Source organism: Glandiceps talaboti, chromosome 1 (assembly GCF_964340395.1).
Source record: "Glandiceps talaboti chromosome 1, keGlaTala1.1, whole genome shotgun sequence".
In the NCBI taxonomy this organism is placed as follows: Eukaryota; Metazoa; Hemichordata; class Enteropneusta; family Spengelidae; genus Glandiceps; species Glandiceps talaboti.
Window position 1 is genome coordinate 12,804,882 of NC_135549.1, and position 15,355 is coordinate 12,820,236.

At 37.5% G+C, this 15,355-nt stretch overlaps 1 protein-coding gene across 1 annotated transcript; it reads left to right on the forward strand.

Moving 5' to 3' along the window:
* The first annotated feature begins 1,975 nt into the window (after positions 1-1,975).
* Positions 1,976-11,203, forward strand: LOC144433181 (Y+L amino acid transporter 2-like). The gene is made up of 10 exons (XM_078121493.1): positions 1,976-2,504; positions 3,064-3,189; positions 3,298-3,391; positions 6,602-6,646; positions 6,951-7,074; positions 8,168-8,271; positions 8,448-8,544; positions 8,828-8,977; positions 9,934-10,108; positions 11,139-11,203. The coding sequence occupies exons 1-10, from the start codon at positions 1,976-1,978 to the stop codon at positions 11,201-11,203; spliced, it is 1,509 nt and encodes a 502-aa protein (XP_077977619.1).
* The last annotated feature ends 4,152 nt before the right edge of the window (positions 11,204-15,355 follow it).

A 15,355-nucleotide genomic window follows, 5' to 3' on the forward strand; every position in this document is an offset into this window, starting at 1 on the left:
ATGCTTCTATCGTGCGTACAAAGCTATATAGAAGGTCAGTCGATCGATTTTCTGGGTATTGTTCTATGAGTCTTAAAATAGTTCCGTTAGTAAATAATCCAGACTGGAGACGTATCAAGTGGTTTTGGAAGTTAGGTTGATAAACTTCTCCAAGTCGATCGTTCGATAGTAAAGCTACTGAAGTTTGCTCATAATACCACTGTTTAAGGGTTAATTTCAAACGCTGATGAAAGCGGGGGTGAGGTTGTGGGTTGATTGACTGGTGCTCAAGTAATGATAATATTATAATTATAATAATGTGTGTATTTATGATGCGCCTTTTTTCTGTAGAGCTCAAGGCGCTCACAATTATTACCCCTGGCACTGATCACTGACATCACAACGGCCCTTTACACTTGGTCAACTTCCAGGCCAGCATACAATCCATTGCCTCCATAAGCGCATAGGATTAAAGCATTCACATTGCAACCTCTATCCGGCCAGGTCCCCAGTTATACAGCTGGGTTGACTGAGGCACAATCGTGGTTCAAATCTTGTTCAAGGACTCACAGCGACCAATGCTCAAACGCGCAACCTACAGATTCTAAGCCGGCCACTCTAACCATTCGCCCATTTATGATTCCAATTATTCAAGTAATCGAATTAAACGTCCAAAAAACTAAAGAAATTGTTGTTGACTTTCACAAGAAAAAACAAACCCAGCTATGGAACGATTTGAAATAAATAGCCAAAGTAGTAGATTATTTTAAAATTCTCTGTACATCTATTTCAACCTTCTTTCTGATTTGGTGTGGGTCAAGGTAACTTACATATGGTGTGTTTTAGTTCAGTGACTCAGTGGTTGAAAGTGTGCTCCATTACTGATCGGTATTGCAGTGCCACACAACATCGGGAAAAGCCAGCCCTGGGAAAATCATCAAAACGGCTGCCCAAATCATTGGCAGTGATTAGCCATCTATAGAGTAGCTATGTTATACTCGTTATCTGGAAAATGGAAACACAATCATTTCAGTCGTATCACAGCCAGCACACAACCTTTTCCATAGCTTTGATTCCAAAGCAGAGCAGTTATTGTGCAGAATTTACCTAAACTTTATACAACTTTTTATAATTTCTGATTTTGATGAAGCCTTTTATGTTTAGTATAATTATGTTATATGCATCACTATTTTACTTTGAATTGTATCGTATCTCATTGTATCACTAGTATATCGCATTGTATGTTTACTTAAATTTCTTTTTTTAGTTGTTTAGATGTTTTTAACTACTCCAGGGCCCGGTCCCATTTGACATTACCACGATTACAGTTGTTTTGGCAAACTAAATCTAATCTAATCTAATCTAAAATCCAATCGAGTACTCATGAGTTCCAAAGTTGCTCTGGACAGATGCCTGCAAAAATGTCAATTATGTTATTGTCTCTGTGTGTCTATATTAATTCCACGGAAGTGTAGATACAGTCCTGGTATGGCATGTAGCTGATAAATAATATGTAGATGGGCAGGTTAGATGCCTGCAAAAATTCAAAATACGAGAGGAGAGTTTTACTTAGTAAAAGTGCATATCGACACCTACACAGATAAAACACATGAAGCTGAGTGATGACACAAATTGGTTTGTCCACAGATAGTGTCTATGCATTCTCGCAAACCAGAGTTACAATGTATTATTTCTACCACTACACTTCGAAATAAGTAGGGACCGGCTCGTTACGAACGGTACCGTAAAACGGTCGTGGTTTGCGACGATGTGTCTATGGCTTATTTATACAACTCACTATTGACATACTAGTATATATCTAGACACTCTTGACATTTATATATGTGCATACCTGATTTTGTGATGATCTATTGATCTATTTTATCTGTTGAAATATTTGAGATTAATAATTGTAGGAATCCAAAGATGTATTGTTACTCAGTATAACTTCGTTGATGTATCGATGACCCGACTTTTTGAGGCACAACGATCGAACATGGCGGAGAAAGATAGATCAACAGTTACTGTAGTCCGTTCAAGACATGACGCTGTTGGCAATGCCGATGGTGTTGTTGAACGTGACACTTCAAACTCAACAAGTGATACAATGTCTGGAGTTGCCATGAAGAAGGAGATCGGTTTGCCTACAGCTATATCTATGATAATGGGTAGTATCATTGGCTCTGGTATATTTCTCTCACCAAAGGGCGTTCTTCTCTATAGTGGTTCAGTTGGAACTGCTCTTATCGTCTGGGGTGCCTGTGGTGTTATCGCCTTTTTAGGAGCCCTTTGTTATGCCGAACTCGGAACAAGTATACCAAAATCTGGCGGTGAATATACTTATCTCAAAGAAAGCTTCGGCTCCTTCTTGGCTTTCTTATTAATTTGGGTTTATATGGCAATTATTGGCCCTGGAAACATATCTATAATATCGCAAACTTTCGCCGTATACGCCATAACTCCATTTTACAGTGACTGTGATCCTCCGCAATTTGCTGTTATCCTGTTATCCGAAGCCTGCATCTGTAAGTCTTTATCGAATACTGTTAAACTTTCTAAGATAAAATATTTTATTTATTATCATTATCTGGACGATATGCATAATCTGTCAATCGCTACCGAAGTTTGAATCTCAGAACCTTTAATATAAAGCTGGTTTACTGGAATTTGTCAACAAATTGGGTAACCGCAAGTTATCACTTTTAATCACAAGTAAACGCGAGTAATCAAACTAGTTTACATGTACAGTGATGTTAACAATATATGGAGAAGCGACAGACGCATGGACAGACTGGATATGACGTAGTGATTATTTGTGTTTAGTACTCTAACTTTTTCCACATCTTAAAGTTTGAAATTGCTTTTTCAGCAATTATTGAGTCACAAACGCGGATTTGATCTATGTTGTTCCAAACTGTTTACTAAGTCGAAGCAAAATAGTAAGGTTGGTTTATTACTTAAAATAAATACTATCTCATCCATATTACTACTTTAATTGATTGGTCTGAGGTTTATCTAACCGTCATCACTGACTGTAGAGCGTCACGTCTGACCAACGTCTATCTTTTCTTTCTCTTCTCGTAGTTCTTATCTTTTTCTACAATTGTTTTACCGTACGTGGGGTGACGTGGGTACAGAATGTGTGTACAGTTGCCAAAGTCATCGGTTTGTTCATAATCGTCATAGCGGGTATCGTTCTTTTATTTCAAGGTACGTAGGGCACAACTATCTAGATCTATTCAATAATCTGTCTGTCCGTATTCAATCTCCGTTGCCAAAAGGAACGATTGAACAATAGAATTATATCCTTTTTTTCAGGACAAACCCAGTATTTAAACTTCGATGGACCAGGAACTTCTGTGACGAGATTATCGCTAGCCTTTTACGCCGGTCTGTTTTCATATGGAGGATGGTATGTATCTGGCACAACTCTCCACACTTATGATTCTTTTGCATAACTCAATTCACGTCATAGCGTCAGATTTGACCTTTGAACTAAAGGCAAAATAAAAAAAATGTTTGCTTCTGATAACATGACCTCAGAAAATACGGTAGGTAGGTTGGTTGGTTGGTTGGTTGGAATTATTATTTTACTTTAACTTGTTAAAATCACTTTGACCCCAAGATAAGATACTCGTCGGTCACAATACTTCCGTGAGAGTTTGATGAGGTATATTGAAGATTACATCAGGGAAAAAGACATGTATTGATTTATTAGCTCTTACTGAAACCTGGTTGTACATGATACAGGAGATGAGCATATTTCAGAATGCACACCATCTGGGTACTCTTTCGAGCATTCACCTTGTGGAGAATCAGTTGGTGGAGGAGTGGCAATTATTTATAAATCTTCAAGCCTGGAAACAAATATGTAATGTTATGTCTTATGAAGCTTCGGAAGCAACTTTCCTCGTTCAAGGCTTTGCACTCAAACTTATTGTGTTGTATCGTCCACCTCCAACATCTAAGAACAAATTCACAGTATCTCATGTCAGCTTTTTCGGAAGTTTAGTTCTATGCTTGAGAAATTTGCTGCATACACAGGTTACCTATACCTAGCTGGCGACTTAAACTTCCAATTAGACGATAGAAATAACTCCAATACTCAGAAATTCAAAGAAAACATAGAGGGCTATGGTCTTAAACAATTGGTAGAAGAGCCAACCCACATTAAAGGACACATATTGGATATCAACCTATCAAACTCAGCTGCTAACATCAAGTCAACATTAATAACGATCGATACTATACAACTATCAGACCACAATCCGGTTCATGCCAAAATGATATTTCAGAAACCGCCTCTCTTCAAGCATCAAATAATTTATCGTCATCTAAGATCACTCTCCGTTAATTATTTCAAGAAGAATTTAGACTCTATACCTGACTTTAGTGTACAAACCACAGACATGCAAACAGCTAGTCTATCTGCTAGACCTCGGATGTTCTTCCGATAGAATACGACACACGACCGAACATCGCTATCAAGCCCTCACTGCGAACTTTGTTCGCTTATAGTATCGAAAGAAAGCCCGAACGTCTAGCAGCAAGACTAGCAAACAGCCGTCTCTAATCAGAACTCTTATCTAGCAGATCTTCATGAAAAACATGCCCCCCCCTACAAAAACGCACTGTTGTTATCCGTCCTAACACAAAATGGTATACCAATGATATCAATGATGCTAAGAAGAAATCAGCTGAACGAAAATGGAGCAGGACAAAACTAGACGTTGATCATCAAATATTGATGGACCAAAATTTAATAGTCAACTTATCCGGCAATCTAAGCGAGCATACTACACACATCTGGTTGAAGAAAATGCTGGTGACCAAAGAGCGCTTTTCAGAGTCTTTTCTACACTGTCAGGTAGTTCAAAGTAGAACAACCTACCTACTCACGATTCATCCCAGGAGCTCGCTGAACAATTCAACCAGTACTTCATTACTTCATTCAGCTGAACCTGCCAAAAGTCTCTACAATACAGCGCTCAGTACTGACGACACATTCAACGGATTCCAACTTTGCACTGCAGAACAGATATACACCTATTCCAACTTCATTACTGAAACAGTGTTTGCATAAACTTGTACAGAGTTTCACAGATATCATCAATTCTTCACTGCAACAGAGCATAGATTCATTTAAAACTGTAGTTGTTACACCTTGATCGCAATAACCTCATCTCCAATTTACCATTCCTCCAAAATCCTTGAAAAGGTTGTCGCACTGCAGTTAAACGCATATTCCAGTCTGCCTACAGAACATTTCACAGTACTGAAACGGCTCTTCTTAAAGTCTGCACTTCAGTTCACCCGATGCTGGCAATAGTGTTCTTCTGGTTCTCCTCGATCTCTCAGCCGCCTTCGACCATGACATATTACTATCCAGATTATCAGACATTGGCATCACAGGTATTCATTTGGAATGATTCACAGCTTACCTTTCAAATCGTCACCAATCCATAACATTCAATGGTATTCTTTCTGCATCTCAACTTCTTCAGTCAGGTGTTCCACACGGATCCGTGCTATGTCCTTTGCTTTTCTGTATCTACATCTCTCCGCTTGGTCAGCCAATCCGACAATATGTCCTGAAATTCCACCTGTATGCAGACTATAACCAAATGCACCTCCCCTTTTCTCCTCAGACATCTTACCTTCCATCAACATTATGAAAACTGCGGTTTGCGACATAAAATTGCGGATGACGGGGAATAAGTTGAAGCTTAACGATGACAAAACGGAAGTGTTATATATTAAACCTAAATTCATTCGCCTTCCATGCCCAATTGATAACATCTATATTGGGTCAAGGACCATTCAACTGACACAATCAGTACGTCACCACTCATATTGGGAAACACATATCCACTGCATGTCGTTCAATTTATCAAAATCTTCGCAAAATTGGGGCTACACTATTCGTCATTACCTCTCCACATCTACCTGTCAGAAACTGGTTCAAGCAAGACACTCTTCTAAACTCGACTACGGAGATGCATTGTTTTATGGCCTACCTAATGAACTTTTGAAACCACTACAACACAACATGCACAAAACATTGCAGCAACGATCATCATGCGAGCCAAGAAGTATGATCACATAACACCAATCCTTAAAGATAGAATCACTAACAAATCTCTAAATGGACTATCGTGGACCTACATATCTGACCTAATTCACTTGAAACCAAATCCCAGGACACTCCGATCAACTGATTACAGTTTTAATGAAAATTTTGCATAATTAATGATTTTAGGTAACTAGGCTATATCTTAAAAATGCAAGCTTCAAATTTCATATAATATGGTACACATATATCAACTATAATAATACGTACCTGTGCTAAGATGTTGTTGATACAACTTTTACCTTTAATGAGTAATTTGAATAACGAACGATATTCAGCAATGAAGCAGTATCATGCACTCTTCAAATTTCGTATAATTTGGCATATACATTAACCCAAGAAAGCACACTTGTCCAAAAAAGCCTGTTACCATAGTTTTTTTAAATAGTTTTAATGACCATTTTGCATAATTAGTGATTCCTTTACGGGAGGCATTCAGTTTAAATCTGGTATGACAATGTGTCGGCCTTCTATCTTTCTTTGTACACACAGGTCTCAACTGAATACGATCACTGAAGAACTTCATAACCCAAACAGGTAGGCCTGGGTTGACATATGGTTCATACCGATGCAACTGAACACATCTTTCTTTAGTTAAATACACAAAGTAAATTGACTCCATACTTATTGACGGATATTGTTGTTGTTGTTGTTGTTGTTGTTGTTGAACACTTGAGTAGGTTTTCAGTGTCGTTCCAGAGACTTTCGCATCGCCACACCACTATCTACAACAACCCAAACTAGAATTACAGTACGTACGTAAATTGTAAGTAAATGATAGTTTTCTATAGATATTATTTCAATCTATAGACGCGTGATGACATTGTATTTTCTCTTTCAGAGATTTTCCCATTGCAGCATCATTATCATTAACATTCATCACCGTTATTTATGTGTTGACCAACATTGCCTATTTCACTGCAATGTCTCCAAGAGAACTCCTCGCTTCCCCTGCAGTAGCGGTGGTATGTATATGGTTTGCAAAACAATTGACCAAATTTTAGTAAAATTCTATTTTGGGCAGAGATTTGGTGGGCCGTTTGTCAAATTGCTATAAAGTACAGACATTTTTCAACTCTGTTGTAACAGAAACACACGAGAAGCACTGCAACTACAATTGTTATGTTTGGGTTTTGGGGGGTTTAGAAATGAAGAAATGAAGATAATATGGGTTAATTTTAGTCGATTGTGTCCAATTCTCTGTAGATACAAAATTGTGAACAAAAAATTCTATTTATAGACCCTTTTTGGTAACATTTGAGATTTTGGTGATTTTACCCCTCTTTGGCGATTTCCGTCATTTTACCATTTTTTCATTTCACATTTGAAATGATTGCTATATCTTCAATACATAAGCAAATTTTCAGGATTTTATGGTTAAAATGAAACTTTCCGCAATCTTGTTAATCATTACAATGACACTCTATCAACTCATGTACTGTCATGCCTAACGACATTTTTTAACTGTGCACATGCTGTGTTTTCAGCAAAGTGTGCATAAAAAATTCATGTATACCTTGGCTGAGTCTCGAGTGCTGTATCTCTCTAATCGTGGAGTCAGGTTGTAACCATCACACTTTGAAGTTATTTGACTGTGAGGAATGGGCCGGGGATTCTGTATTCAATTCGATGACGATTTAAGTGTATAGGGGTCACGTAGCAGAGCTGCACGATGATAATAATAATAATAATAATAATAATAATAATTATTATTATTATTATAAAACTAATTATAATGACACACTGGTGAAAAACCTACAAAAACAACGACAACCCCCCCCCCCACACACACACACACAAACCACCATAATATCAAATTCATAGAGTAACTTCGTTATAGTATGGGCCACTATTGAGACCGGCATCAGCTATTTCTTCGGGATGGAATTCCAGAGACATCTCCGTTTAAACTCAGACCACTAACGAACTGTCTATTTTGTGGTCTGAGGTTTAAATCACCGATTATGACCGCCGTCGCCGCCACCATCACCGTTTATCAATGTATACATTACTTGCTTCGTTTTAAAACGGTAACATTATTAACTTTATTCTTCACAGACATTCGGAGAACGAGTACTTGGCAATTGGGCCTGGACTATGCCCGTCGCTGTAGCCCTCTCTACCTTCGGAACGACAAATGGCAGCGTGCTTGGTGCTTCAAGGTGTGTGATGAACGTTTATTTTATGTATTAGTCTCGACCACAATCGTGGTAATTTCAAACAAATTAGTCGACGTTGTTTCAATGAAAGTTGGTCTATGAAAATTACCCAATAGATTTTTTACTTTTGTTAAAGTATTTTTTGCAGACTTGTCAACTATTTCTTGATATTTTCCCAGGGTGATATTCGTTTGTGCTAGGGATGGCTACCTTCCTGACTTGCTGAGTATGATTAACATAAACTTCCACACACCTTTACCATCGCTGATATTAATGGTAAGGGTATATGATTAACATAACATATCACACACCAATGCCATCACTGATATCATTGGTAAGGGTATATGATTAACATACAATATCACACACCAATGCCATATGTGATATTAATGTTAAGGGTATATGATTAACATAACATATCACACACCAATGCCATCACTGATATCATTGGTAAGGGTATATGACTAACGTAAAACATCACACACCAATGTCATAGGTGATATTAATGGTAAGGGTATATACTTTCTTATATATATGTACATTTTGGATGTAACGACAGTGGATCTTGGCAGCTGTGTATGGACTCTATCCTAACGTGGGCAGTTTGCTCGCTTATACCAGCTTTAGCTATTGGTTATTCGTTGCCGTTGTCATCACTGGTTTGGTGTGGATGCGATACAAACGACCAGACATGGTCCGTCCATTCAAGGTATTGTTATAAATATGTCTACCACATAAAACGACATTTTATTATAATATATAAAATCGGCTTATAATTCAGAAAGATCAGAGTTCGGTTCAAACTGCTACCCACGGCTAGTACAGTGCGTTTTATCAGGACGTATATATATATATATATATATATATATATATATATATATATATATATATATATATATATATATATATATATATATATATATATATATATATATATATATATATATATATATATATATATATAGATAGATAGATACACACACACACACACACACACACACTGATATTATAGAACATTTTATACGACAACTACCGTCGGCATACAAATATTTATTCAGTATTTAAATCTATTCTATTATGATAATCACCATGTGGCAACAAATTTCACTTAATTTTTACCCTAGATATAAACTTTATATAAAATAACTACTCAAATCTTGGTTTGGTAACAAAAATAAATGAATTATACACACTGTATCCAAAAAGGCACACTCGCATCGAGTAGTTATGAATTCTACATCTATATGATACACCAAATGAATCATTACATTTACACCGTTTGTGTTGGAGTAATCAAAAACATCAAAACAACTAAAAGTCGAAATGAAAGTTCATCTGTGTTGGTAAAACTATAGTACATGTATACATACAGAAGTGAATTGTCTGTCTGTCTGTCTGTCTGTCTGTCTGTCTGTCTTTCTGTCTGTCTGTCTGTCTGTCTGTCTGTCTGTCTGTCTGTCTGTCTGTCTGTCTGTCTGTCTGTCTGTCTGTCTGTCTGTCTGTCCGTCCGTCTGTCTGTCTATATGTGCGTGTGTTCGTGTGTGTGTGTGTGTGTGTGTGTGAATGTGAGTATGTGAGTGAGTGAGTGAGTGAGTGAGTGAGTGAGTGAGTGAGTGAGTGAGTGAGTGAGTTTGTATTTACATAATTAAAACATTTTCTCTACAGATTCCACTTTTCATACCAATCTGTTTTGCATTAGTGGCATATACATTGGTTTTTGTGTCAATATTTTCTGCTACAATGGAAGCCGTTATTGGTATCATAATTATCATAACCGGCATTCCCGTGTATTTCTATTGTGTATGGGATAGAAAACCTCAATGGCTGAAAAACTGCCTCCGTAAGTAAGACATTCAGCAGCAGTACACTAGTACTATTTGTAGAATATCTCAACAGTTTATATTAGGATAACCTGCACATATCTAAGATTATCGTAAGACATGACAGCTTTGTCAACCGAACAAGAGAAACAAACAAACGAACAAACAAACAAACAAACAAACAAACAAACACAAACAAACAAACAAACAAACAAACAAACAAACACAAACACAAACAAACAAAAGAAAATAATTTCGACAATCAAATAATGGAGAATAGAATATGGTCAAGTATACATTCACACGTCTTTGCTTCAGTGAAAACAAAACTGAAACTTCATATATTAGAAGAGATCTTAGAAGAATCATAAAGACCGGCATCTTATTTGCATTTCGTAAGAAGAAAGTGATAATATGAAGTAACCACTTCGTCACATGCAGTCTGTACACGTGTATGTCGCTTTACTTCCCCAAGATATATTGAAACATCTCCATGAATGAACTTTCGAAATTAGTTTTCATTATTCGCGTTTTCTTATGAGCAAAAGTGATTACTAGTGATTACCCAGTTCTTCCTTTTCGTACATATACGAACATTTAAAAAACCCCAAAAAAACTAACTTTTTAAAACTTAGTACATATTCTGAGAAAAATAGCTTTTTACAAATGTTATAAAGTTATATAGAGTTATAAATACAGTCTTGGTGACAAATATTTTTTTAAAGTAGAAAAACAGTAAAGTTGTATAAAATGTTTAGATAAATACTCATTTCTCACCCATATTACTTTACTCAGTAAATTCGTGTCCGACTTTTCAGAGAAAACTAATTTATAAAGAATCTGATCCACATTCTGAAAAAGCCAAGAAATGACCGATTGGACGAATACCATTATAACAAAACGTACAGGGCAAAATCTTTTACGTGATCTTACTTCTCTGTTTATCTTTACTGTGTCTTTGAGATGGAAACGTACCACACACAGGTGTTCATTATTGGTGAAGTATGCGATTCATATTGTAACGTCATGTGTTTTTCGTTTGACCTGTAGGTTCATCTATGCTATTCTTCCAGAAATGGATGTTGGTTGTGAGTCAAGAAACCAAGACATTTTGAATCAATTTCATATCTTAAATTATCTAATTATCTACCCATGGGAAACTAACGCTCAAATTATATGTAGGATCAATCTGATTAACATCTGAGGTGGTGAATATGGCTCGATTTCTTTACTTACTACAGTCTGTTTCATTTTACGATTTTGCAGTCACAATCGAAAACAAACGACAATAAACGAATGAAACCGACTGCGGTAATTAAAGACATCGATTCACCACATAAGATTTTCATCAGATTGATAAAGGATGTGGACATATATAGAGAATGACACAACATCGGACATGTTTTATATTTACACGTAACATTAGACTGTAAGATACGTCGTGACGTTTCGCCCTCACCGGCCTCCTCTTGGCCGATGTTTGAGGGCGCCCCGTCACGGCGTACCTTACAGACTAACGTAACATATACGTGACAAATTGTATGTAAACCATTACGAAATGCCAGGTAACAACTGGTATGAATTTATAATTGCTGTGTTTGGGTTCTGACATGACGCTGTTTATACATGTCGCCAAACACCTAGTTTAGAGAAAATTTTATTGCAATAGCTCAAATGGGTGTCAAGACAATACATTAGACGCTATCATTTTTTCCTGAGAATAAGAGAGTTTAGTGATGAGGACATTACATTATCAGATAAGACGGAAGAATGTCATGAATCTACAAGTTTAGTAGTTTAAAAGATAGCGTGTCTGAAAAACAATAGTTCCCATGCGTCCTTTTGTTTCAAATTCACGTAAAATATAGCCATGTTTAGACTGTAGACATCCGTTTCTAAGTTTTCCTGTAAAGTGGTTTTGTAAAATGTAGTCAGTCGATTTCTGGCTCTGGCTTTGGGGTGAGGGGCTTTGATAAATAAAGTCTATGTTTCAGTTACACCACATACATCGTCTTGTATGTAGTTTATCCTTTTCACTACAAGCCTTGCCGATCTAAAAGATTTGATAACTGCATGTTGTCCTTCCTGTGTTCCCATTTATAATTCAGATTGACCGTCTCAGCATATCCTTCAAAATCATTTGTTTTATCTTTTATTATCAAAATCTCTTTTGTACAGATACCAAAGGAATACAAAAGAGGTTTTTCAAAACTTTCTAAAACATTGTGTTTGCTTCCCAGCTTCTTTTTTAAATGTCAAACCTGAATACTACTTCCTGACTTCCATTATTTGTGGATACTCTACTTAACCAGTAGAATTAAAAGCTGGACAGTCTTACAATCCATTTTGTTAGTGATATTTTCTGTAAAAAATAATATTCTGAGAAGAAATTCTAACATCATCGTGGCAAAGTGTACAATCTTATATGTTATGTATTGCTTTGGAATAAAGAACTATTGTGTAATACTAGACTAGTACATAATACATGGTTTAAGTACACTGGATGAAAAAATGTCGAAAAGATTTTATCTTACGTGACAAATTGTATACACTCATTACGAAATTTAAATGCAAGTTGAAGTTGTGAAGTTCCCATACACAGTTCACTGTGACTTGACCAACAGCTCAACGTATCCTTCAAAACCATCTTCGGTACGTGATAATCTATCTGATGAAGGAATAAAAATGTCAAGTAACCACGGTAAACTAAAATGACGAATAGGCACAAAATCTAATTTCATAAAAAATATATATTTGGATATTCTTATCTTTTGTACTTTGTGGAATAAATATCATCTTGCCTAACATTAGTGTAAAATACATGATTTGATAAGAGGGCGACAGAATGAGTGAGTGATGAGTGAGTGAGTGAGTGAGTGAGTGAGTGAGTGAGTGAGTGTGAGTGAGTGAGTGAGTGAGTGAGTGAGTGAGTGAGTGAGTGAGTGAGTGAGTGAGTGAGTGAGTGAGTGGCTGGGCTTGTGTATGTGTGTGAACAAATACTTATTGTTGTTCATTTTCCTGTTTTGTTTGAGGTTATTTACTTACACTTTTTGTCATAAAACCTTAGCATTTGGGTGTGTGAGACACACACAATTCTTGTTTGAAACACACACAATCCTTGTTTGAGACACACTGAATCCTGGTCATAAGACCTTAGCATTTGACGTTTTATGCTACAATTTACTCTAAAACAGAACACATCAAAAGATGGGTTAGTCGGAGGTGACTTCTTCAAAGCATCCTGCTTTACACATTGTTACAATTTCGTGTGGTGTCTAAGACACACTAACTTCTGGTCTGTCGAACAGAGTAAATTGTTGAAATTAAGTCCCAAATGCTAAGCATTTATGACCATCAAAAGATGCCGCTTTCAACGTTGAAGAGAGCGCTCGAGCAGTCAGTAGACGTCTACTACGCGATGTCCAGTGTTTTCGGTGACCATCCAGCTTTCCACTGATGATGTTTCTCGTGTCTCCTTTTTAACCCCTCTCTCGCTGTGTCTTTTCGTAGAGTACGTACGTCCAGTGTCTACATCAAATTTTAAAAAGTGGTGTATGATAAGCTCAAACTTCAATGATTCTTCATCCAAATAAGATGGTACTCTGCCGTGATAGTAGTCCTGCTTGCATACGGAGTAAGTCGTCCCTTGAGCGAAACGCGTACACCTTCTGCGAGCATGCCTACCGTAAAAGTGACTCTTCAGAATCGCAATATCACAATTTACGACCTGTTTTCTTAGTCGCGGTCCAATGGATGTTTCGCATCTCGTCGGCCATCTAGGTCCGTGGAATCATAAAAAGGGGGTACTTTGTTCAGATCACCCTCCGAGAATATGGGTACGATGCCCCATTTCTTCTCTCTCTCTCTCTCTCTCTCTCTCTCTCTCTCTCTCTCTCTCTCTCTCTCTCTCTCTCTCTCTCTCTCTCTCTCTCTCTCTCTCTCTCTCTCTCTCTCTCTCTCTCTCTCTCTCTCTCAATGTGTTGTATGTATGTAGGGGGGTATGACATCGCTACCGATTTTATAAGAATATCGCCAATCCCTATAATAACGTCATTGTTCGGTATTAGGACCGTCATAGACAAGAATAAAACCATTTAGGAAAGGAATAACAGTTCACAAGCGACTGTGCGTTGAAGGTATAGCTCTGGATTTATACGCTACGGGGTTTCGACACGACGTGTCGAAACCGAACCCCGTAGTGTAGAAATCCAGAGCTAGTTGAAGGTAAAACCTCCCGGATTTCGGAAAAAAGGGGGTTTTTGAAGTGATTTTCTCCCAGATTCAGTATACAAAAAAAAAGGGGGGGGGTCTTTTCAGTGGAAAAGGGGTACATATGAAATTTCGCTAACAAGCCGGGGTACCCACCCATCAATGATCGAGCGATTGCCACCGCTGGGGCGTCGGAGAGTCAGAATTGTTGGTCACCGAAACACCCGTCGTGTAGACTACCCGAACTCTCAATCCGTGTTGACGGCCCTTTGGTGTGTGCTGTTTTAGAGTAAATTGTTGCAGAAAATCCCCAAATGCTAAGCTCTTTTGACCAGGATTCAGTGTGTTTCGAACACCTCAATTCTGGTCATAAGACCTTAGCATTTGGTTGTTTTCTGCAACAATTTACTCTAAAACAGAAGACATCAAGGGTTCCGTCAATGAGAGTTGATGCAGACACAAGTTGGTGTGGTTTCGACTGGAGTGTTTGTTTTGTCGCCTGGAACTGACGCATCTTTTGATGTGTCCAGTTTTAGAGTAAATTGTTGCACAAAACGGCAAATGCTAAGGTCTTATGACCAGAATTGTGTGTGTTTCGAACAAGGATTGTGTGTGTTTCAAACAAGAATTGTGTGCGTCTCAAACACCCAAATGCTAAGGTTTTCTGACAAAAAGTGTAATTCCTTGTACTTATTAAACTTATGAATGAAAGCAGAGACAAGAAAACACAACCTTGGTGGTGGCTATAATGAAAGTCACCGACGACATGAGAAAAACAAAAGTCACAGACAGATAAGGATGCAGAGGGCGTTGTACAGTGGTGTCCAGACTATGGAAGTTTTTTCTTTGAGTTGATGCCTTGCGCAACTCTCCCTGGCTTATTACTCACTCGTGGTAAACAAAATACATATCTTCTAAACAGAGATCACACAAAATTGCGAAAAAGAAAGAATGTTGACAGGTTCGCGTCGGTAGAATGACGTCACTCCACAGTAAAATGAATATCAGGTGACCTAAGTCACATGACAATTCGTGGCGATAGTTTGCGAGTTGGCAGT